This window comes from Protopterus annectens, chromosome 2.part0, assembly GCF_019279795.1.
Source record: "Protopterus annectens isolate FY-2018-M chromosome 2.part0, PAN1.0, whole genome shotgun sequence".
Classification (NCBI taxonomy): domain Eukaryota; kingdom Metazoa; phylum Chordata; order Ceratodontiformes; family Protopteridae; genus Protopterus; species Protopterus annectens.
In genome coordinates this window covers 122,290,591-122,317,532 of record NC_056728.1, presented here as the reverse complement: position 1 = coordinate 122,317,532, position 26,942 = coordinate 122,290,591, and the positions used below count along the sequence as shown (strand labels likewise).

The 26,942-nt window shown below is 36.0% G+C and overlaps 1 protein-coding gene across 1 annotated transcript in view; it reads right to left on the bottom strand.

Annotated features, from left to right (window-relative positions):
• Positions 1–26,942, bottom strand: part of LOC122792709 (cubilin-like) — a 3,134,001-nt gene that overhangs the window by 2,236,122 nt on the left and 870,937 nt on the right. Inside the window, exon 22 of the mRNA XM_044060295.1 lies at positions 13,118–13,248. Within this exon, the coding sequence (XP_043916230.1) occupies positions 13,118–13,248 (131 nt within the window). The remainder of the gene's footprint in view (positions 1–13,117; positions 13,249–26,942) is intronic.

Here is a 26,942-nt window from a genome sequence, read left to right as displayed (position 1 = left end):
CTATGTGAAGGAAAATGAACTCTTTAACATTTAAATGTGAGTTATTTTATATAATTACTTAAATATCTATGTTATAATTCATAAAATATGTCAGTTATAATGATTTTAAATGATGCAGTTTCTTGTAGTAAGTAAATGTCTTATTTTAGAAGGCATAGAAAATGAAACATTTATTCAAGTGTTTTTGAAAATCTACTTGACTGCAGCATACTAATCTGTGTTAAAAACTTATGTTCCAAACATATACATTACTATAACTCATTTAATTCATCTGATTGACAAGCATAAATAACTTTATAACTCTATTCTGGAAGAAATTGTCATGTGATATATTTTAAAGCAGTAGTATAGACATACAAAATACACATGGCTTTTTTTACAATAATGCAAGTGTTTCTGAGAATTTGCATAACTATGCAGTATGATTTATAACAATTTCTATAAATATAATATTTTATTCTATTGACAATAATGAGTATGAGTAAAATGCTCATATACAAGCAATTCAAGGTTTTTTTTGGAAGCTGTTGACTGCATTTACATGACAGAAAATAGATGCATCTTAATATATGTAATGTCTGAACCATATCAGCCAAAGTTTTTGATTTAAATGAATGTTAGGACTTATTTTTACATACTTTGAATAAATTAATATGTAAATATGCCTTCCTTTTTTTTTTTTTTTTGTTCTCTCTCTTTTTCTTTCACTCTCTCTCTCTCTCTCCCTCTTTCATGTCTTTTATTTCTCTCTCTCTCTCCTCTTGGTTCCTAATATCAAGATTATTTGAATGCTATTTGAATACAAGTGTATTATATTACATAGATGTATATAGTAGTATGAATAGTTTAAAAAAAAAAAGTTTATTTTAGTTTATATGATGCTGTTTTATCAAATGTGTAGTCTTGTCTTGCTAGATAATTGAATTGAAAGCTGTTAATTTAAGTTAAATATAACCAGTATTAAATTGATAAGGTGGTAGCTGAGGTACTGCTGCCTAGGGTAGGGGGTTAACTTGAGTGGTAAATACTACTCTAAGTTGGAGTTTTTAATTCCAGGCTGGATGCAAGGTTTAATCCTTACATTATTTTCACTTGTTCATTGTTATATGTATATAGTTTTGACATCCACAATATATTTTGTACACTCATTGTCACTACAAACAAAATTGAATCCTATACAAAATTCCATAAGAGATTCAATAAATACAGCTATATTTAAAGGTACACCTAAAGGAGGAGATGTAACATTACTTATGTTGTTATTTGTTATTTTGATCATAAGATTCTTAAGTTTTAAAAATGCCAAATGACATCTTTAAAAGGAATTTCTTTAAACATTAATGGATTGAATAATCCGTGTAAAAGGGCAAGCATAATAAGATACATTAATTTACATAAGGCCAACTTAGTCTTCCTGCAAGAAACCCATCTCTTGAAAAACGATATTGATAAACTAGCCACAAACAAATATACAGTATTGGTTAGTTCAGAGCACACTCAGAAAAAGAGGAGTGGCTATTTTATGGAATAAAAGTATGCCCATTCCTAAAACCATTAAGTCTTATCAGGATGACAAAGGAATGTTTTGTATGGTTACAATACAAATTAATGGGAAGACTTACACTTTAATTAATGTATATTGGATACCTGGAATTGGTATTAATACAGTGAAACATCATCTTGATAAGATCATATCATTCTCTATAGGAGATATTATTTTAGCTGGTGACTTTAATTGTATACTACATTAAAGTGATACTACCACTATAGGAAAAAGAAGAATTACATCTAATGAAAAACATTTAAATGATTTTGCTAATTCTTATCATTTGAATGACATTAATAATCAGATAGATTCAAAATCATTACCATACACCTTTTTTTCTAACAGATACAAAACTTATTCAAAAATAGATAGGGTCTTTATTTCTAACCAGATGGTAACATATTTAATTAATTCCAAAATCATTTCATGTCCTATATCTGATCATAATTCAATTGTTTTTGAATTCATGATAAAAATACTCATAATGTTCAGATCAAATGGATACCAGCATACTTAACTCAACTAAAAGACTATAAAGAATGTATACTTTCAGAAGTAAAACATTTTTTAGACATAAATAATACTCCTGAAGTCTCCATTGTCTATGTTTGGGATGCCTTAAAATCATATCTATATGGACAAAGTATCAGATGGTATAATAATAAAAGGAAATCTTGGGATAAGGAATTGTTAGATATTCAAAGTAAATTAGACTCTTATAAACATAATAATAAAGAAAATATTATGGACAAGAAAGTTATTGAAGAAATAAACAAACTAAATGAGAAATACAAAGAAATTGTAACTCATAAAGTTAAAATAACTTTAGAGAAATACAAGTTTTGTCTTATTCAATAAGCCCCAAATACTTACATAGACTTAAAACTAAAACAAAAGGTTGAATAAACAAAACCATATCAAAGAAATCTTTTCTCTAAGGAAAAAGAAGAATGTTTCTAGTATACCAGAAATACTAGATGAATTTAGAAATCACTTTCACAAAATTAACCATAATAACATTAACATGGAACCTAAAGATAAAATAAAGGAGTTTATAACCACAAACATGAATAAAAAGCTTAATAAACAACAGATTAAACTATTGGACAAAAGTATTTTATATACAGAGGTTATTACACAAATAAATAAGCTTAAATCAAACAAAGCACCGGGTACTGATGGTATTATACCAGAGATATATAAAATCCTTTCTAAAAGTACATATTCATTAATACATAAGGTTTTTATTTTGGCCCAAACTGAGTTAATAACCCCCCCATCTTGGCAATATACATTTATTTCGCCAATTTTAAAACCTAATAAAGATCCAACTAGATGTACTTCATATCGGCCCATCTCATTACTTAATGTTGATTATAAAATGTTTATGAGTATTTTTGCTGATAGATTGAAGACAATCATCCCGGCATTATAGATATAGATCAGACAGGCTTCATTGTAAATAGAAATACTTTTGATAATATAAGAAGAACTTTAACATTAATTGATTTTGCAAATAGGAAAAAGAAAGATTTAACACTTATTAGTCTTGATATAAGTTCAGCATTTGATTCAGTAAGTTGGGACTATCTGTTTACCTTACTGAAGTGCACAAACTTCTCAGATGCATTTGTAAATCTAATTGAGCATTTATACAAAGGAACATTGGCTTATATTAAGGTAGGAACATATGTTTCACAAAAATACCCATTTTTAAAGGTACAAAACAAGGATGTCCACTTTCTCCACTATTATTCACTTTAGTAATGGAGCCTTGGGCTAATTTGATCAGAAACAGTACTGATATAGAGGGTTTTGAAATAGATGAAAATACAACATCCAAAATTCAACTTTTGCAGATGATGTTCTAATTACATCAGCAGGATCTAATTCTTCTATGCAGTCTCTATTTGATAAAATGATGAATTTTAAAAGTATTTCTGGTTTAATATTCAATGAAGAAAAAACTAAAATACTACCTATATATACACGAAAAAATATTCTCATTAGTGATTTTACTAAATATGTACCCAATTCAGGTCAGATAACTTATTTAGGTATAATACTATCTAAAGATATTAAATCTATTATATATAATAATTATAATACCTGTTTTCTTAATATACAAAATCTTTTTAATACCTGGAATAATACGTTTTTTACTATGGAGGAGAGACTTACAATTATTAAAATGATAATATTCCCCAAGATTTTATACATAATACAATCAATAATACTTCCACCTACAAAAATAATTATCAAGAAACTGAATACACTAATGTTAAATTTCCTATGTGCACCTAATAGACCTAGGATTGCATTAAAGAAACATACTAATAGCTGGTCTCAATGGGGTATTTCTTTTCCAGACTTTAATTTATATACTATCTCTTCTATTGTAAAAGTTATTACTTTATTAATAGATCAGTCATATGTCGCAAAATGGAAAGATTATTGGGAGCTAATTAGTATGCGCTTCATGAAAATCTCCTTAACACATAAAAATATGATTGTAAATAACTCCATGTTATGGTTACTAAAGGAATTTTGTACTTTACCTATTACACCTAAACATATGGTTTGTTACCCATTAAATATTATTATTAGTTATCGTAACTTTATATTCATGCACCCTAAGTATAGGGAATGGAATTTTATTATATTCCCTATAATGTATACTCAGGGTATGCTTTTGTCATCTACTTCTGAAGGAACTCATTTAGCTATAGATAATGATCTAAAGTACTTGTATCAGTTGATATCTGATAATAAAGTTAAAAATCTAGATTTCTTAAAACAAGAATTTGATCTAAGAGAAACTTGCTGGTTAGAGGTTCAGACCTTTAGACAACATCTCATTAATAAAATAGATCTAATGTCTATAACAGTTAAAGAATCTATTCCAACACTGATTGATTACTTGATATTAAATTTACAACATAAAGTTTCTGATAAAGGTAAACTTTCATACATACATAAAATTATCAGACAAGAAACTTTTTACAGTGTAGATACATACTGGAGTTATTTCACTTCTATTAATGGGGACCCACCAAATCAACAAGATAAACAATATATATTGGAATCTGCCTATAGAACTACATCTTCCATTGTCTGGAGACTTTATACATGGAAATTTTACATAGATCTTTTTATACACCTTTGATGATGAATAAAATAAATAATAAAGATAATCTATGTAAGAGATGTAATGTCGAAATTAATGCTGACTGGGCTCATATGTTTTATGACTGTATAAAATTGAAAGAATACTGGAAGTCAATTAATGAATTTTTGCAGGCTCTTTTTACAGATAATTTCATTATTTCTAAATCTCTTATATTATTCAACACACCTGTACCTCAAAGTGTTAAAAAGGTTAAGCTTCCCTTGTTATGGTCTATTCTAGCAGTGGCTAGGAAAATAATAACCAGAAATTGGATTTCAGATACACCTCCTTCGTTCAATGAATTTAAAAATGTTATGAATATAGTGTGCCATATGGAAATAAGCACAATTAGGTCAAGAACAACTAGAAAAACGTCTTATTATATTGTATGGGATAATTTACAAAATTTGTTAAAAAAATCCTAATTTCAATAGCATGGTATTTTAGTTTAATTAATTGATCTGATTGTAGTGGATGTCTTTGTAAATACTTTAGTTGTTTTGTTGAATGTTATAATCATATCTATTTTTAATTACTTGTATAAAATTGTTATGATATTTCTCTTGTATGTTAAAACAATAAACCTGTTTTGAAAAAAAAAAAAAGAAATACTGGGTGAGCAAATTGCTGAAGGAAAAGGATTTTTTTCATCTGTACTACAGAATCAGAATTGTCTATATATAGTAAGGCCTTGTTGAGTTGGCTGCCAAAAAAGCAATTACTATAAAGTGGAACTCAAAGTCTAAACCTACTGTACTAGAACTAGTGAATATACTAACAGAAATAAAAGAACTGGAAGTGGGATATTCAGGAAAGGATAGGAGCAAACTATACAGAAAAAATAGGAATTGTGGGAACAATAAAAGCCGAATAATATTTTAGAGGAGGAATAAGGTTTAAGGAAAGGCAAGAATTGAATGAGCTAGGTAATGTTCGATTGACAATGATTGTATAGAAGATTATATGTGATGTATAATGTTTGCAACTGAAAATATGTCAAAACATTTTGTTTCCATTTATATAAATGTATAATTGCATATGTCATAAGTGATAATTCAATAAAGATATTTCTGTTTAAAAAAAAATCTATACAGTTCAAGGGGAAATTCCACAAGGATATGTTTGGTACTATTTACATGAGTAGAAGCATCAAGATTGTTGTTAATCATAACATCAAGATCTTTAAACTGCATACAACAGTCAATAATTTAATGATTTAGAGAGTACAGCTGAGTAAGTAAACTTACAACAATCGTAGATGTTCGAATTATCACTGCTGCAGTATTCTTAGCTATATAGGTTATATCCTACGACGGATATAACAGTCGGCCAGTTTCCAAGGCTTCAGGGAATCTTCCTTTATCTTAAACTGTCAGGCAGCATGAGATGAGCTGATTAAAATATAAGTATGGGTGCCAAGCCCTTCAGAGATTTCCTGCCAAAAGACAGAGGGAGGTTGAGCACTGAAAGGACAATGTTAGAACCCTTTGTGGTCCTGTTTTGCGGCAGTGTCGCACAGATGGCACTATTACCAATGAGGAAAAGTTTCCTCTTATTATTTGCATGTGATTTATTTGCAAATATCACAGACCAAATGACTGTTCATCAACCTTATGACTAGTCATTCAGACTTTTGGGTCATGTTCTTAATTTTAAGGTAAATCCTCATTAGTCTATGTCTATCTCTTATAACATTTTCACTCACATTAACTTTTAGATATTTTTAACACATTTCATTTAATAGCACATAGTTTTAAGTATCTTGTACATATACAAGTATTTAATACAAGGAAACTGTCAGGAAGAATTATATATTGGTCACACTGGATTTACAAATAAATGTGAATATGTCGCTTACTACCATTAAAAAATTAACAAAACAAGCAGTGGTCAAGAGGAACATGTTGCCAAAGATTATATATCCACATTATACTACTTCCATCTCCCACCTAACTCACAATTACTTTGAAATTGGGACAGAATCCTTAATCAGATTCTCTGTTTGCTCATGAGACCTAGGTGAAAAGAAAAAAATGAATACCACTCCTATATCTGGGGGAATTTTGGATTTTTCCAGTTTCACCTCATATGCATTGATAGCAAGGTTAGTTCTTTTAATGTCATAGAATGAGCCAGATTATTTGGAAAAGGGATTAATTGCTCAGGTGGTAAGCATAGTAGGTATGGGTCCCTGTTCTTTCATAGTTCAGTGTCAACAGTAGGCTAGGGTTTCTTGCTTTGGGGCATACTTTTTTGGCAACTGGTGGCTATAATTTTGTAAAACTCACACATGCAGAGGAGATTACAGCTGTCAGGTAAGTATTTCAAGCTAAAATACAGAATACTACCAACTTTTCCATGTTTAAAAAGCATATTCTTCTTATTGTTCCTTATTAGATTCACAATTTAGTTTTCCTTTGAAGTGAAGGGAGAATGATTGTTCTGCACCAAGCTGTCTACACTGAGGCAGCTGTAGTAATTTCAGCTTGCGAAGGCAGATATACCTCTTCTCTTTCAAGAAATGAGTGAGGTATTTCAAATGGGATCAAGGGAAAGGACAACCTATAATCTACTGTGTTCCTTTCAGTCCTCTAAACAGGTGATGTGGGTCTCTCTGGGCTACTGGTAGGGCATGATACATGCGTAGGATCTTAATGCAACAAGCAAGGCTTAGTAGGAATTTTTCATCCTGATGACTCTGAACAATATGATGTTTGTTAGGACCTCAAGTTTCCGGGGTACTGTTATCAAAGCAACAAAGAAGAAATTATTTCTTAGCTATATGCAGGGTATGTCTTCATTTTTATGGTGGCATACATTCAAGTGGAGGATACTGCACATATCTTTTTGTACTCCAAAAAAAATGAACAAGTTGTACCTAGCTATTTCATCCCTGCATTGATGTTGTAACATTTCCTAAGTGGGCTCCTGGGATAATATCACTGTGACATGCCCAATTGTACAAAAATTTGAGGAAGATATCCAAATGGGCAGTTATGTGGGTGGAGTCTGTCTACAGACTTCCTTGAAACTGGCTGTGAGGGTGTGCAAAGCTATTGTGTTACGGTTGGCTTTAGTTGCAACAAGGAAACATATCATTTCTAGTTGGAAGCTAGACACCTCTCCTCATACCTACTTTAGACACTGTAGGGAATAATGCAGGGAATTTATTTTGTTTTCATTATCTGAGGTGAAAATCTGAAAAGGGAATACAGCTGATAAAAGAAGGTATATCATCATATGGCTGGATGAGGCCAACATTTTTGCTGTAGCTGCCTATTTGGAACACTAACTGAGAACATAATAACTTTGTATTGTGCTACCTGTACTTATGGATGTGTGTGTGTGATACTTTGAACTGGAATCATTTTTATAGCAACTCTTGTCTCTTTAGTGCTAGATACTGTACATCTGTATGAGCATATGGATCAAATGAGTCTGCTAGGTACTCTCTGTGTGCTGAAATCATGACTTTCTTTATTTGCCATTAGGTTTTAGTTTATTTTGCATTTTTTTTTTTTTGCACATGATTTTATAGTAATGGAAGAAAATAGTTTCTGAAGTACTACAACTGCAAGGTACATTTTGTCTCCATAAAAAGGGATTTTAGTAATTGGCTACTTTGGTGAAACAGATTAGGTGACTTCTTACAAATCATTTTTCACTCTTTTGGCATGTTCCTTTGTTAGTGTAGTATCAAAACTTCCCTTTACATTTGCAGTATGAAGGGGGAAAAAGGCGCTTTACTTTGGGCAACACATACAGGAAAATCACTGACTAAACCATTAGACTACAAGAGGTAAGTCATCAGCTGTCTGTCACTCTTTATGACACAGTGCATCTTCTATGTAAGGCAGGGGAATGGGCAGACAAGATGAGTATATAGTCATTATCTGAATTTAAAGCGTATTTTTTCTGTATTTCTGGTTAGTGTGCTTTAATTGCTACTGAAATACTGAATGAGTAGAGATGAACTGTCCCACAGAGGGCACTGTTGCATGGGAAACCCCAGGAGGCCATATTAAGGATGTTGGTTTAAGTATTTCACACATCCACATGCGAAGATCATATTCCTGTTCTATACCAGTTAAACTTTTTACAATTCAGAAATCAAAGAAGAAACGATCACCATAGTTATCAGTGTCATGGTTTCTTCCAAGGCTGGCTGAGAATTTACTCATTTTACATCATTACAGCAAAGACCATTTCATGAGGGAGTAGCATGCTGAAGTCCTCAAATTTTTAATAGATGCCTGGAACTCAATATGATATGATCAACTGACAGAAAAAGCTGCAAACAAGAAAATGTTTATCAACTCACAGAGAAAAGCAGTGAAAAAAGCAGAATCCCTACTTTCCTTGAACATTTGCACACCCTCACAGCAAGTTTGAATATTGGGCGGCACAGTGGTGCAGCAGTAGCATTGGCGCCTCATAGCAAGAGGTTCTCTGGTTCAATTCTCGGCTGGACTGCCTTCTGTGTGGAGTCTGCATGTCCTCCTTGCATCTTGTGGGTTTTCTCTGGTTACTCCAGTTTCCTCCCATGTTACAAAGACATGTCTGGAGCATTTCTCCTTGGGCCTCCGCTGAAAATTGGCTTTGTTCGAAGTCGGACTTTCCTGGTAAACAAATGTTAAAAAAATAAATAAAACACATTTTCACTCTATGTCCATTCTATCACCTATAACAAAGGTTCTAGAACAACTTTTATACAAGTAAATGCTTCAAGTCATACAAGACAGATACATTTTTTCACCTAGGCAGCATGAATGCCAGCCTTCCAGCCTATCTTTAACACGTTCATCACTGTCTTTTAAGCTGCAGACACCATCTATAATAACTGTGATAAAGGCCTGCTAATCACCATTACATTTGTTGATCTTAAAAAAGGAATTTACTTTAGTAGACAGCTCTCTCCAAGAAAAACAACTATCTTCCTTTCACTTTAGGATAAACTGTATATCCTAGCTATCAAATCTATCACAGGTGCATATGTAATTACTAGGCATGTAGTTCAGGAATACTGAGGAACCTAGCCTGATTTCCCAACTGCCTCAAAGTACTGCCTGGTTAAGTGACTTGATCAAGGTCACACAATAAGCAGATGAAGGCTGAGGGAACAAAACCTATACCACAAGAAGCAGCACATTAAAAGCTACAGCTGATAGCATAGATCTTTACAAGTCGACAATAAAACTTCTCTATCAACTATCCCAGAGTTTATATCTAGTGTCCCCCCCAGTGATCTGTAATCATTCTCTCAGTCCTCAGTGACACACGCACACAGGACCTTTGCAAAGTTAAGATGTTACTTTATAAAGATGGTCTTCTACGTAGATCCACAAATGACAAAGTGGACCTAGAAAACTCCATACAAAAAGGCCAATATCATCTCATAGCTGCATTTGCTATTTAGTCATTAATCAAGGCCAGATTTTTGTGAGTTCAGAGACTTTAACAAATAATTCTTGTTGTCTACAACTGTTTCTTTAATTTGATGTGAGTTCATATTCAGAACTTCAGCAATAGTGTCTATCCATCTTAGCCTCTGCTATGCCCTTCATTTTTTTTTATTCAGTCTTTCCCAGGATCAATGACTTTTTCACTGAATATTGTCTTTGCATTACGTTGTCAAAGTATTTGAGTTTTAATTTTATTATCTGACCTTTCAGTGAACTGTCTTGATTTTCTTACTTAAGTTTCGACTGATTTGAACTTCTTGCTGTCTATGGAATTCTCAAAAAAAAATTCTCCAAAACCACAGTTCAACATTGATTTTTCAGTGTACAACCTTACTTACAGTCCAACTCACACATACACATGTTATCAGTGTGAAAACTAAAGGACAGTTGTTGAAATATAATGCCTTTGCTCTTTGATATCTTATTCAAGTTTGCCAAAGTTTTTTCATCACAGGAAGCAAGCTTTTAATTTCATAGCTGCTGTAACCATCTGCAGAGATTGCTCGATACAAAAAATAAAATCTGTCACCATCTCCACTTCTTCTCTATTTATTTGCAAAAAAATGATAGGGTAGATGACATAATTTAATTTTTTATTCTTAGCGACAAACAAGTGTTTGTGTTCCTACTTTTGCCTTCGTCAATCATAAATTCCCCTTCCTTTTAGCCATCAGAATGGTATCATCTGCTTGCCTGAGGTTGTTTTTCTTCCATCACTTTTGATTCTAGGAGCACCTTCTGTGTGGAGTCTGCATGTCCTCCCCACAGTCGGGTGGCGTTCGAAAGACACGCGTGAATGGGCGTGCCTTCATTGAAGGTTGGTTATCGAGCTGGCACCTTGGCACCATAAAAAAATCGACTGCCAATCACTAGCGGACTGGAGTTCCGCTGTGGTGACCCCTAACTGGGAAAAGCCAAAAGAAAAACAACAACTTTTGATTCTAGAATCTGATTCATCTAACTCATCACTTTGCATGAAATAGTCAATGTATAAAATAAATAAGCAGAGTGAAAATATGCAGCATTGTTGCATTCCTTTCCCAGCCTTAAATCGATCATTTATTCTACAAACCCAGATGACTAGGGTTTGATTAATAAGGCCATCTAAAGCCCATTTGACATCAATGTCCATGATGACTGGCTCTACTATTGCTTATACTAGTGATGCTAGGGTCCTTTATAAATAGTTATCCTGTGTATTACTGCCATGTCTTTGCAATAGCTTTTGCTTCAGTTATACCTTTTGTGTGTTTATCTTTTATTATGCCAATTTTTACATGCATATTTTATTTACCATCTACAGTTTCCTTAGATAGATCTCTTGTCCTTCCCTTCCCAACTTATCTTTTTCAAGTTCTTTGCACTATTTATTTAAATACACCTTCTTATCTTTTTTTTTTTTTTTTTTTTTTGCTATTATCTGATACTTAGCATTCAAATTAACATATTTTATTTATTTGAATTAATTTTCCTCTCCAGCTGACTTAGCACTTTCAAAGGAGAGGGAGTTTGGTGAGGTGGGCAGTGGCTTTTAATGTTTTCTTTAATTTGACTTCAAACTTTGCAATGAGAATTTGACGGTTTAGAGTCACAGTCAGATCCAGACCATTTTTTTTTTATATCTACAAAGAGCTACTCCATGTCTTGAATGCAATTTATATAGCTAATATGATTCTAATATTGACCATCTGGTGATCTAAATGTATAAAGCCAACCCTAAGGCCGCTGAAACACAGTGCTTGCCATGACCAGTGAATTATCTTGGCAGAATTCTACTAATCTGTTTCACACTTCATTTCCTACATCAAAGCCATACTTGCCCATTACTCCAGATGTTCTCTGACTACCAACTAGCATTTCCATCACAAACGATGAATGCAATCTGGTTTTGGCGTTACAGCCAGAAGGTACTGCACAACTTCATAAAGCTGATAAAATTCCTTCTTTTGGCATCTAAAGCTGCAGCATAAACTTGTACTTCTGTAATGATGAAATAGTTGCTTTGGAGTCTCATTGAGAAGATTCTATCATTTATAGGATTATACCAAATCACTAATTTTGACATCCTTTTATTGACTATAATGGCTACTCCATTCCCTCTGTAAGTTCTGTATGTTTCTTCTCTACAATACACAGATGATTATGTTATAGATAAAATAATCTATTCCAGTCCATTTTAGTTCCCATATTCTTGACTTGAGATATTGATGTTTATTCTTGTCAGTTCACAGTAAACTCATTTAAAACTGAATCTATGTTATTTGGAACATTCCACTGTCTCAGCAACTGCCCAGTGCTATTCATCGCTGACTCTCAAATTAAACCACTGACCATGCAAAAATCTATAAAAACTTAGCCATAATACTTTAAACACCCAATCATTCAACAATCATGATGGATTTATTTCCTGGAATTCATAGCCGCACTGAATCATACAGAAAGCAGACAAAGTGGCTTTATGTGCTATGCAAGGAGCCCCAATTCATAGATACCTCAATGTTCTGCTCGACTGAGCAGCAAGGGTTTTTAGAGCTGAATGGCAATGCCAAACTGGCAAACCTACCTGCGTAGCAAAATCAACTCAACAGAACTTCAGAGTGTTACTGCTCAATGCCAGGAGCCACAATAAAAAAACGGCACTCCCTCCAAGCCCTCTCCACATTCGACACTATAGATATTTGTACTGTTACCAAGCCATGGTTTAAAATGACAGAGTTCTCAGGCAGTGAAAAGTTTCAGTGCCTTCCACACCTTTAGACCAGCAGCTGCATTTCTATGAATAATGTGCTGAAACTTTAAATCTTTAATTGTCAGATGAGGCAGTAGAGTTAAAAGAGATGCCTGTACAGAAATAACATCAGACCTTGATTAGGAGTACTTCATTAAGTTATGGGGAAATGTCCTCATATGGGATGATGTTTGTTAGCCTTGATCCCTTACCTGTGGAAGCATTGATTGAAATGTAGCTGGCAGAGAAGCCCTCAGTGGCAATACTTGCATCAGAAACAAACAGGACTGTCATCATATTATCTGTGCTGGTAAGTGATGGTGGTATAGACCGGCCACAATACCTAGGTAGATTGTAGAAAAAGAAGACCTTTAAAGAACCAGCTCAGGTTCATATTAAGCTTCTGAAATTCATAATTAAGCTAAAACATCATCATTAAACATTTATGCATGCTTCTGTGTCTTTGTTCTAATTGCACTAAATTCTACTTCCAGTCAATTGTTCAATTTTTTTCTTTTTTCCTTAATAATTTTGGTAAAACTGATGTCAATGCATCTCCCTAGCCTACAGAAGTAAAGACTTAATGATGTGGGACTGACAGTGACCCACAAAGCACAGGAGCTGCTAAAGAGGGTGGAAGAGAATGGCGAACAGTGACTCTTGCATTGTAGAGACAGGGAGGTCAGTCAGTCCTGTTGCAGTGCTGACACTTAGTAATGGCTGGGTGGGTATGATTGTTAGTTCAGTCTATCAGTTACTGAGTACTGGTGTATGTACAGAAGTATGCTGACAGTACTGTACAGTATGATAGACCACGCCTCCACAGACTGCACATTAAGTCACTGGGAGAGGAGCGGAGGAGCTAGAGGCTAATACTGTCATGGCCCTTAGGGATCATTACCTCTTCTCCGGCCTTCTCTTTCCCCAGCATCTACCAAATGACTACAGGATGGAGGAACTGAGATCCATTTATGACATATTTAAACACTGGTTTTGACTAGCCTGAAGTATAATATTACTCCAGTTAAGCTAAGGAAAACATATGCACTCTAGTGATGTTCTACATGTGGCATGCCGTAGATAGGGTAAGAATACACAATAGAATATTATGTTTGGTATTCTGGAAAGAGGACTTCAAAAATAAGAGACCACAAATGGCAGTTATTTGCAGTGACTGCATCTACATAATAAAGTCATACACAACATTAGAGTAACATATCTAAGGCAAGCAGATACATGTAAACTGGGAGAGCAGCTCAGGAAAGAAATGACCAAAAAGTTAGAGGGAGCATTAAAAAAATAATGGGTAAAAATCAAATCTTTTGTGCAACCAAAACAACCTTTTTGGCTCTTCAGTACCGAGCTGCTGATAGCATTCTAACATACATTTGGAAGAGACCACAACAGACTACAGAGCAGGAGTACACAATAACAAAACCATTTTTTTCTGGCAGGGTCCTGACTGATTCAGTGCACTCTATGGGATTCAGTGGCTTTCGCTGACCATGTCTGTAATGTCCCAGCCTCTACTGAGAATAGAGGCTTCCACATGCTAGCTGTCTGAGCTTGTGTTCCATTGATGGATCAGAGTGTCTGCTTTTGATTGATGTCAGATTCAGCAGGGGAACGAGGCTTTATTTTCCTTGGCCAGCTTTCTGAGCAGTACCATTGAACATTGTAAATACTACTGGGTGAGCAGCACAAGGGCCTCAGCTACAACATGGTGAGGCAGCCTCTACATCATTGTTTTGGATAATATAAATGTAACTGTCTTTTCTCTACCTCAAGAACTACTGCTTAGTTGCACTACTGGGATTAATTTTTATTGCTAAACTTGAATTCAGTACATTTTTGATACTTATTCATTACCCTTTAACTATTTCTTAATAATACAACCAGATTTGTATGTTTATTGTTTAATGCTTTATTCAATGAACCACATTTTAGTACTTTGATGATGCCTATTTTAGCTACTATGTTGTAATTTTGAATTCATACTGTTTCAAATTTACTGGGTGTTTTTGATTACTGCTTTGCTAACTGAACCACATTTTAGTATCTGCTGTTGCCCATTCATTGGCCATTTCATTGAGTAGCATGGTGTAAAACCTATGTAGCATGGTGTAAAACCTGTGTAGCATGGTGGGTTAATGCACTGTGCTGTAGTGGAGAGGGGCCAGAGCTTGAGACCTGGCAGAGCTGTTTATACCAAAGGGAGGTTGGCATAATGGTTAAGATATTTGACTTGCAAACACAAAGTGCAGGGTTTGATACTCACATGGATTAATTGGCTAGGCTAGGCTTAAAATGGCCCATAAGGGCAGTTAGCTTAGTACTAATGTACGAACCTATCTATTAGCTGGTACCCACTCAGTGAGCATCTACTGTCTGCTGCTTTTCTAGTGTACCTACTGTGGGTGTTCCCTTGTTAGCAGTATAATTTATTTATGCTACAGTCTAATCAGCAGCTACTTTACTGCTGCTGCATAGCTTAGTGTGAATTTTTGCTTCATGTAGTCTTAATAGCGTTAGTATTTAACATAATTCAGCTGCTGTTCTTACTGTTAGGTTTACTTATTAGTTTTACTTCTGATACTCTCCCCAGTTTTGATACACCTCTAATTACTAGCATTATCCCATTATATCTTTAGTCTCGTTATCAATCTCCCCTTTATTATTTCAATTGTATTTAGTCCCTTCACTGTTATTATTTCACATACTCACTGGTCCAAGCCTACCACTACAGCAGCATTCAACCTACCCATAATCCACAGCTGTATCTAATTTAACCTGTGTGAATAAATTTCTATTACCATTGCTACCTGTAGCCTTTTCAGCCAGTACCGTACTTATTTACCTGTCCATCAACTATGAACCCATATTAATTCTGCTTCTTTGCCCAGCCTAATCACCTTATACATTCTGACACAATATAGCACTTGTTTCATATTTACTGACAATCCTGTGTTATTACGTAACTCTTATTTCATCTGTGTGAGGTGCATTTAAGTACACAAACTGGATGCAGCTCTTATGCATCTTGTCAGAAAACATAAAGTCACATATACTGAGGTGGTCAAAAAATAAATAAATAAAACATCCCAAGTCCTCCATGGCACATAATATGGCACTTCAGTCATACATATCCTCATACTTACCTAACCCTATAATTCAAATAGGCACACTAATATCTATGCCAACTACCACTGCACTGGCACATATTGTTACAAGGAATCAGCAAACTAAAAAGGCAGTGGCCTTGAGGCAGCCAGAGACTATAACTAAAACAGATAATAATACCAGAAATGTTCTAGCTATTAGTGACTCCATTGAAAGGCATACACACTTTACACGTACCAGATTAGCAAAGGACAGTGTAACTTTCCGGGCTTAGTGGCAATAACCCAACCTGCGCCAAAATATTAGTATAACACTGCTGTTGCTCATGTTGGGGGAAATGATCTTGGATGGATGTAGAGGCGCATGGTGGAGCTCTCATCATATGTTATTAAGAAGTGGAAATCTTTTCTGATGAGAAATATTCTGTCCCTGCCTAGAATGATGCCTAAATACAAACTGAACATCAATTGGATATGTAAATGGTGTCATTTTACAGGATGCAGTTTGTGACAGCCTGGAAAGACACAGTAGACAGACCTTTCTGTTTTGAAATGGATGGGTTACACCTGTCCTGTGTAGAATTTCACATAACCTTTCCAACCTAATACTGCCTTTTTCAGGATTAGTGAGATAATCCAGCCTGCCAAGTGTCAGGGTTGCTCTGCTCAACATTAGAAGTGTCTGAGGCAACAGGGCTGACTTGGAAACATTCTTTCAACTACAGAACATACACATCTGCATTGCTACTGAAACCCAATTCTAATATATGGAAAACACTACTTTTCCAGGGTTCACTTCATATCATTCATTCACAACCACTTGTAGCAGTAAGACTGTATCCATATGTAAACTATATGTCTCATCTGAAATTACCTCATTATTTAGTACATGTCCATATCAATCTCAGCAAAACAAATGCTTACTTTGTAAGTAATTACAGGTCCCTCTGTATGTCCCCAGAGGAACATATTGAATACGTAAGCATGCTCCCTCAGTTGGAAGTCAAACAAAATACCTTTATATTAGGAGACCTTAATTATCCAATCTTCAACTGGTCCAACTACACATCCAACAATTGTTACACTACAGTCCCAAACCTCCTAGCCCTTGACTGGTCCAACTACACATCCAACAACTGTTACACTACAGTCCCAAACCTGCTAGCCCTTGACTGGTCCAACTACACATCCAACAATTGTTACACTACAGTCCCAACCCTCCTAGCCCTTGACTGGTCCAACTACACATCCAACAATTGTTACACTACAGTCCCAACCCTCCTAGCCCTTGACTGGTCCAACTACACATCCAACAATTGTTACACTACAGTCCCAAACCTCCTAGCCCTTGACTGGTCCAACTACACATCCAACAATTGTTACACTACAGTCCCAACCCTCCTAGCCCTTGACTGGTCCAACTACACATCCAACAATTGTTACACTACAGTCCCAACCCTCCTAGCCCTTGACTGGTCCAACTACACATCCAACAATTGTTACACTACAGTCCCAAACCTCCTAGCCCTTGACTGGTCCAACTACACATCCAACAATTGTTACACTACAGTCCCAAACCTGCTAGCCCTTGACTGGTCCAACTACACATCCAACAATTGTTACACTACAGTCCCAAACCTCCTAGCCCTTGACTGGTCCAACTACACATCCAACAATTGTTACACTACAGTCCCAACCCTCCTAGCCCTTGACTGGTCCAACTACACATCCAACAATTGTTACACTACAGTCCCAACCCTCCTAGCCCTTGACTGGTCCAACTACACATCCAACAATTGTTACACTACAGTCCCAAACCTGCTAGCCCTTGACTGGTCCAACTACACATCCAACAATTGTTACACTACAGTCCCAACCCTCCTAGCCCTTGACTGGTCCAACTACACATCCAACAATTGTTACACTACAGTCCCAAACCTGCTAGCCCTTGACTGGTCCAACTACACATCCAACAACTGTTACACTACAGTCCCAAACCTGCTAGCCCTTGACTGGTCCAACTACACATCCAACAATTGTTACACTACAGTCCCAACCCTCCTAGCCCTTGACTGGTCCAACTACACATCCAACAATTGTTACACTACAGTCCCAAACCTGCTAGCCCTTGACTGGTCCAACTACACATCCAACAACTGTTACACTACAGTCCCAACCCTCCTAGCCCTTGACTGGTCCAACTACACATCCAACAATTGTTACACTACAGTCCCAAACCTGCTTGCCCTTGACTGGTCCAACTACACATCCAACAATTGTTACACTACAGTCCCAACCCTCCTAGCCCTTGACTGGTCCAACTACACATCCAACAATTGTTACACTACAGTCCCAAACCTGCTAGCCCTTGACTGGTCCAACTACACATCCAACAACTGTTACACTACAGTCCCAACCCTCCTAGCCCTTGACTGGTCCAACTACACATCCAACAACTGTTACACTACAGTCCCAAACCTCCTAGCCCTTGACTGGTCCAACTACACATCCAAAAACTGTTACACTACAGTCCCAAACCTGCTGGCCCTTGACTGGTCCAACTACACATCCAACAACTGTTACACTACAGTCCCAACCCTCCTAGCCCTTGACTGGTCCAACTACACATCCAACAACTGTTACACTACAGTCCCAAACCTGCTAGCCCTTGACTGGTCCAACTACACATCCAACAATTGTTACACTACAGTCCCAACCCTCCTAGCCCTTGACTGGTCCAACTACACATCCAACAACTGTTACACTACAGTCCCAAACCTGCTAGCCCTTGACTGGTCCAACTACACATCCAACAACTGTTACACTACAGTCCCAAACCTGCTAGCCCTTGACTGGTCCAACTACACATCCAACAATTGTTACACTACAGTCCCAAACCTGCTAGCCCTTGACTGGTCCAACTACACATCCAACAATTGTTACACTACAGTCCCAAACCTGCTAGCCCTTGACTGGTCCAACTACACATCCAACAATTGTTACACTACAGTCCCAAACCTGCTAGCCCTTGACTGGTCCAACTACACATCCAACAATTGTTACACTACAGTCCCAAACCTGCTAGCCCTTGACTGGTCCAACTACACATCCAACAATTGTTACACTACAGTCCCAAACCTGCTAGCCCTTGACTGGTCCAACTACACATCCAACAATTGTTACACTACAGTCCCAAACCTGCTAGCCCTTGACTGGTCCAACTACACATCCAACAATTGTTACACTACAGTCCCAAACCTGCTAGCCCTTGACTGGTCCAACTACACATCCAACAATTGTTACACTACAGTCCCAAACCTCCTAGCCCTTGACTGGTCCAACTACACATCCAACAATTGTTACACTACAGTCCCAAACCTCCTAGCCCTTGACTGGTCCAACTACACATCCAACAATTGTTACACTACAGTCCCAAACCTGCTAGCCCTTGACTGGTCCAACTACACATCCAACAATTGTTACACTACAGTCCCAAACCTCCTAGCCCTTGACTGGTCCAACTACACATCCAACAATTGTTACACTACAGTCCCAACCCTCCTAGCCCTTGACTGGTCCAACTACACATCCAACAATTGTTACACTACAGTCCCAAACCTCCTAGCCCTTGACTGGTCCAACTACACATCCAACAATTGTTACACTACAGTCCCAAACCTCCTAGCCCTTGACTGGTCCAACTACACATCCAACAATTGTTACACTACAGTCCCAACCCTTCTAGCCCTTGACTGGTCCAACTACACATCCAACAATTGTTACACTACAGTCCCAAACCTCCTAGCCCTTGACTGGTCCAACTACACAGCCAACAATTGTTACACTACAGTCCCAAACCTCCTAGCCCTTGACTGGTCCAACTACACATCCAACAATTGTTACACTACAGTCCCAACCCTCCTAGCCCTTGACTGGTCCAACTACACATCCAACAATTGTTACACTACAGTCCCAAGCCTGCTAGCCCTTGTCCTAACTCCCCGATCCTCTGCTCAGCTCCACAAGTATTCTCTTTCCTAGTTAAATGAGACCATTTAGCCATCACTTTCTGCCTCAATCAGCTTTCCTCTTCCCAACAATCCATCCACACTCAAAAATTTCAGCAAAGCCAACCTAGTAGATTTCATTGACCTTTTTGAAATGCATAATCACCCCAAATCACTGAAAACTGACACTCCAGCCCCAAACAAGCACTATTATGATCTATTAAATCACTGTATAAAGAAAGTTCTCTGACCATTGCATTTACCTTCCTCTTACCATACCTACTATAAGGCTCTTCAATCCTGACAAATGTACAGGCCACACTTATATCTGAAATAGAACAATGCTACAATAATGTGGCAAGGTTTCCATGTCTGCCTTACAGGTGATACCACTGTATTGCTCTAAAACAACTAAACTGGCTTGAATTGCCTCATTACCTCACATATTCTCAGCAAATCATATCCTACAATATAGTACACAATCCACAAAATTGCCCAGCCATGGCAGGAATCATTCCACATTATGCACAATCAAGACAATTATATTCACAAGACAAACTTCTTAACATTTCCAAGTTTTACAACTCAGCAGGAGATGCTTCTCACCTTATCTGACTACTAAAATACTTCACCTATAATCAATTTATTAGTACTACCCACCAAAATGACTCCCCTTCTTCTTACTTATAAATACTCAAATGTATTTTACTTGAAATGTTATCTGAAAAAAAAACTTGTTTGTTAATAGATGACTTTTGGATAACCTTCTCCTGTAAATTAGCTCTGTATAATTCCATTGTACACTAAAACTGTAAGAATGACATATTATGTCTAAGCACATTGTTCATAATTCTTTGTATGTGGAGCTTTTCTCCCAGGGCCTCCGCTGAAAACTGGTGACTGCCCAGTTAGACCTTCCCAGTAAACAAATGTAAAGTAAATAAATAAATATTATCCCATTCTCACTAAAATTAACTAATAATCTCATTTTCAAAACTGATCTTATGAAATTATTGGATTGTTGGCTTTGCTCTTATTCAACCCCTTGATAACCTCTTACAACTTAGGTATCATGTCTGAATGACACCTGTTAACTACTTCCAAAGGACCAAATGAGACACAAACCGATAAAAAGGTATTGCTAAAAGGGAAATCAGGCAATGCAGCAAATAAAATTCAAAAGTTTATTGTAAGAGCTTTCGTCTCAAACAATGTAAGACTTCTTCAGACAAATCACCATAAACCAAACACTAATATTTAAACCAAATAATCACAAAATAATTTTCCACCAAAACTTTTAAAGAAACAAACCCCATAAATCATATCAGTATTATTAATACAAAGCAAACCACTATTAGTAAACATTTTTTTAAAGGACTACAACCCAATGACAGGAAAAGTAAATAATTTTAATTCTACAGTTTTGGATGTCAAAGGGATGTCTAGATGTGCAGGATTTAGTTATTCTGAACATGTCCTGGTAGCAGATGTTTTTTACAGTTAATGATAATATTGTTAGAATACAGAGCATTGTTTATATAGCAGTGTGTCAGTCCTGTATGAGCTTTTATGTGGGAAAGACTGAGAGGTAATTAAAGGTAAAGATTCATGAGCATTTACGTGATATAAAAAATGGTAGTATAGGCAATGCTTTGGCTAAACATATAAGTGCTTTTCCTTCTCATATTTTCAAATTGTTTGTGGTTGAACAAGTTATGAAACCTTCAGAGATGGCCCCTAGGGTTTGAAATTAGAAAAAAGAGTGCTTGCTTGGCAGCTCCATTTGAATGTGGGATGTTTTCCTGACATTAATGGAATGGTCTCTGCTTTAACCTTACTTAAATTAAAAGCATAATATAGGTGATATGTATATATATATATATATATATATATATATATATATATATATATATGTGTGTGTGTGTGTGTGTGTGTGTATATATATATATATATATACAGACACACACACACACACACACACACACACACACACACACACACACACACACACACACACACACACGCACACACACACATATATATATATATATTATTATTATTTTTTTAATTTTTATTTTTATTTTACTAATGTGTATTTTTCCTGTCCTAAAAACTGTACCAGAGCAGGTCATTCACTCATAATTCCCCTATCCCTTTCTCTAGTTGGGAAGGCAGTCTCTACCTTACAGACCAAACATTTCCTTGGCTTCATCCTACTCTGTTACCTTTTCCTCTTTAATTACTTGTTCCTAATACCTTGGTTCCTTTGCCAGTTTTTTCCAGTAAATTCCACCTCCCTTTTGCCTATTGTCTGTACCCTTACTTGCAGTCATCCCTACTGGCAAAATCTCCTTTCTCCATTCTCATGTTGACTAAGTTTCTATAATGGTTTTTGCTACTTTGTGATGAATGTAATATTCTGTATGGTTGCTATTATTCTCCTTAAGGATCTGCATCCAAACTCCCACTCTATCCATATTTCTTGACTCCCCAGCTTCACCATCATCCCTTTCCACTATGAATTATAACCTTCTGCTTGTGTTATATATATATATCAGCATTAACTCTGTAGCTGTAAAATATCCCTTTAAATTGAGTAATCCTAAACCACCTTGTTCTATTGGAATGTTGACTTATCCCACGTAACCTTTGACTTCTTCTCCTCCCAGATAATTCCCTTCAGCTCTTTATTAATTACTCTCCACAACCTTTCCTCTAATTGATAAAAATCTGACCTGTATATAATACTAAAGGGACTAAACATTTTCATTGTCTGTATCCTACTTACCATATCCATACACAAAATATTCCAGTTTTTCAATGTTTGTATTATCTTTTGCTTAGTCACTTCCCACATATCCTTAGTTGTCGTTTTTACCTAAATACTTAATCTTATTGTGTCCTCATAAATATGGGTGTGGGTGCATAATTAATGGCTGTAGCCTTTGTATTATCTTCATTAATGTTATATCCTGAAAAGAGCTGAAAGCATCTCATAATTTTCCACAACGAGATGTCATTTTCTAGATTTATTAGGTACAAACAATGTTTTATTCTGTTGCTATTGCTTTATACAGCTATGAAGAAATATTAAATATGTTCCTTTGTTCCTGTATGTATAATTGTATACCTTATGAGTACAGTTATGTATTTTAAAAAAAAAAAAAAAAAAAAGTACTTCTAGAATTGTTGCATGTGGAGCTTTTCTCCCCGGGCCTCCGCTGGAAATGGACCTGTCACCAGTCGGACTTTCTCGGTCATCAAATGTAAAATAAAATAAAATAAATAAAATAAAATAAAATAATTTTGTCTGCAAATAAAGCCCAATTTTCTTGATTACCATACCAATTACATCCTTGAATTTCTGAGTCCGCTATTTTCTTTGCCAGTGATTATAAATATAAAGCAAGTAACAAAAGGGAAAGAAGACATCTCTGCCTGGTTCCTCTGTTCAAATGCAACCTATTTGACAGGAAGCCTCCCACTTTAATTCTTGCCTCAATCCTTCATATATCCTCCAAATTAACCTCATTATTGTATCAGGAATGCAAATTATTCTATTGCCCTAGTCATAAAATCCAAGCTTACTCTGGTGCTTTATCTGCACCAAGACCGACTAACCAGACAATCTCCTTCACTCTAGATCATCATTGTTTTATTAATGTTGTCAAATGTTTGCCCCCCCCCAAAAAAAAAAAAGCACAACGATGTTTATCTATCAATTTTAGCAATACCTTTGACATTCTTTTAGTTAGTATAGTGATAATTTATAATTATGGTTTAAAATTGAAATGGGTCTATATGAAGTTGGGTCTGATGGGTCTTTACCATTCTTAGATAATATACCCACCATGGCTTTCTTCCAAGATGTTGGCGCTTCCCTCATTTTATAACAATGCTAAACAAAATCTCCCAGACTGTTATCACTTTCTTCCCTCCTAACTTCCAAACTTCCACAGGAATGCGATCTGTTCCCAGAGACTTTCATGCAGATTGATTATACATCACCATTTTAACACATCTCCTACTATATTAACTGTTAGTTGTTCAGCCGCATATATCTCCAACCTTGGCATAATTAAGTCTTCCATAAATATTTCTGTTTGTGCTCTTTCTTGATTTCCACATTTCTCTGCTTTATACAAATTTTCATTATACAGATATAGTTATTCTCCAAAATCTAAAAATTTCCTCATTCAGGGGTATATTCATCATACAGCACCTCCCTCACTTATGGGACAAATTTTCTCTGCAATGACAATTTCAAATCCTGACAACTTTCAAATTTCAGTTAGACAAATAAATGTATGGGATCACATAAACTCATTCCCGGAGCCACTGGCTGCACACATCCAACTATACTAAACTAAATACTATCAGATCTCAATCCTCCTTATTCCTTCTTTGCTTCTCTTTTCATCCCCGTTCTCCAGTGTTCCCTATTTCTCTCTAGCACAATCCAAGCTGAAAATATTATGTCTGTATCTCCCAAATCAACTCTACCTCCTACCATCATTTTCTAAAGTATTAGCTTACCTTCAAGGGTTTTTCTTCTATTGCATTGTTGGCAATGTCTATAATGGTTGACTCATCCTCTAGCTTAGTAAAAACCTATTACCCTATATGTATAAATCATGATGCAGAGCAGTCTATTATGGAAAAAAAAAGCAAAATGCTTCATAAATCAGCTAGCACAGAACATAAAGGAAAATAATATAATATTACAAAAAACTGGAAAACAAAGTGGAAGAACAAAATACAACACCAATGAAAGGAGGAAAAGAAAGAGTAATTGAAAAACAAAGAGATCAAACTCAGTAAAATGTCAATTAAAATAGAAAAAAAGTGTAATCAGGACAGTGAATGCCAACAAATGAGGAAAACAAGAGGTTCTGTTGAGAAAGGAGATAAAAACTTCTTATAGACAGGGATGCAAAATGCAGCAAGGAGAAGCAAGCGAATCAAAAAACACAGTGGTGGAATAAACATGACTGAAACAATACAGTCATTGACAGCTGCAGAAGTGATAGTGCCTGCATTATATAGATATGGGGGCATTTGCCATCCCCTTCAAAAAAGTAAAGCTCTCAGACCACCATTAAAACAGACTGCATACAAGGCAACAAGGTGTACTGCATTTCAAAGCAATGATTTCATATAGAAGCAGTAAACCCAGTGATGAAGCAAATCATTGCATTTAGGATAAATGTGAAGGACTGAAGAAGGAAGACATGACTTCATTTCACAAATCTGGAAGCAAGGCTGGATAAGAACATTAGAGATCAGTTAGCCTAATATCTATTTTGGAAAAAGTATGACTTACTTCTAAAATAATTATTGGGAGCATCAACAGTGAAGCGCAGACACCAAGGAAGCATGAACTCACAGATGAAATCATGTCAGACAGATCTGATAGCACTGCCCTAACTTGGTGACGAAAATAGGTGTAATTACTATACCACTGTGAATATGGTCAACCTAGACTTTATCAATACTTGACATAGTCCCACAAGTGGGATTTAACTTAAAAGCAGTATTGCAAACAGCCACCAAAAAGGACATTATCACTGGGATATTCTATAGCACTATGCTGAACCCTGTTCTTTTTAGTGTTTACATTCAGTACAAACTAGAGCACAGTAGATGGTGGGACAAAATCCTTTCTGTAGATAATATAGTTGGGTGTAAGAAGTTGACAAGAACAATTCAGAGTCTACTGGAAAAAACGGAGAGTCAAATGAAATTATGTAAAAGAGGTCAGCCAACATATGATGGCCATAATGATGGCAAGGGACATGCAGAAATAGGATTTACCACTACAAATAGTTATACTTCTATGCATGCAGCCGGTAATTTCCCAATCCCCAGTATTCTGTACTGCTGTTAAAACTCAAATTCCTAAATAAGACAGACAGGAAGCTGTTCATAGAAGGGCAACAAATGTGCCAAGTGTAACCTATCAGAGACTTTTAGGGACAGTAAAATAACCTATTATGGTAAAAGAGAAGGGAAATGAGAAAACAGAGTCATCCAAGTACTTGCAAAACTAAAAGTCCATAAGGGAAGCATCATTCAGAAGATACAGATGTATGGAAAAGGGAAACAATCTGATGTAGAAGATAACAACAGAGAAGAAATTTGAAATATGTAATACTTCATGCAGATTGTTATGTTTACCTCTGACAGTCTTAAAACTGAGACATACTACAAATATTACAAAGAAAAAAGTCCAGAAGACTAAAACCTTTACTTAGTCAGAAAATAAGGCTGCAGCTGTGGGATTCAAATGAAGATGCTAAGATTTGTTCCTCTACATCATGTGTGGGAAGTTGAGGAAGGACAGAAACAAACAACACAGATCTATCATTATGTGAGTACTGGTGTAGTTTTTTTCTATCCAGTCCTCAACACATAAGACAGAGTCCTCAACTTGTATAACATCTGGGTGGTCTTGTGGAAGGATATTCTGCAGCACAGCCAAACCAAAGGAGGCTCTTGATTTGGACTGTATGCCCAATTTATAATGTGAACTGAAGGTGTGAACCTTGGACCAAGTGGCAGCTGCACAGATGTCATTAAGAGATACTCTAGAAAAGAAGGATGTCGATGGGGCTATGGATCTACTAGAATGTGCCTTTGAGAGTGTAGGCAGTGACAAACCCCTTTCTTTGTACACACTGGATATACATTCAGACAGCCAATGTGACAGAGTAACTTTGGATATCCCCTTTCCCATCTTGACAGAGGAGTGAGAGACAACCAACTGATCGGTTTTCTGGAAGGTTTTTCTACAATGTAAATAGAATTATAAGTGACAGTGAATATCCTGTAAGTGCAAGGTATATTCATCTTTGCTTGAAAATTTTGAAAAAATACAGGAAGGATTTATGGTTTAGTTGACAGAAGATTCA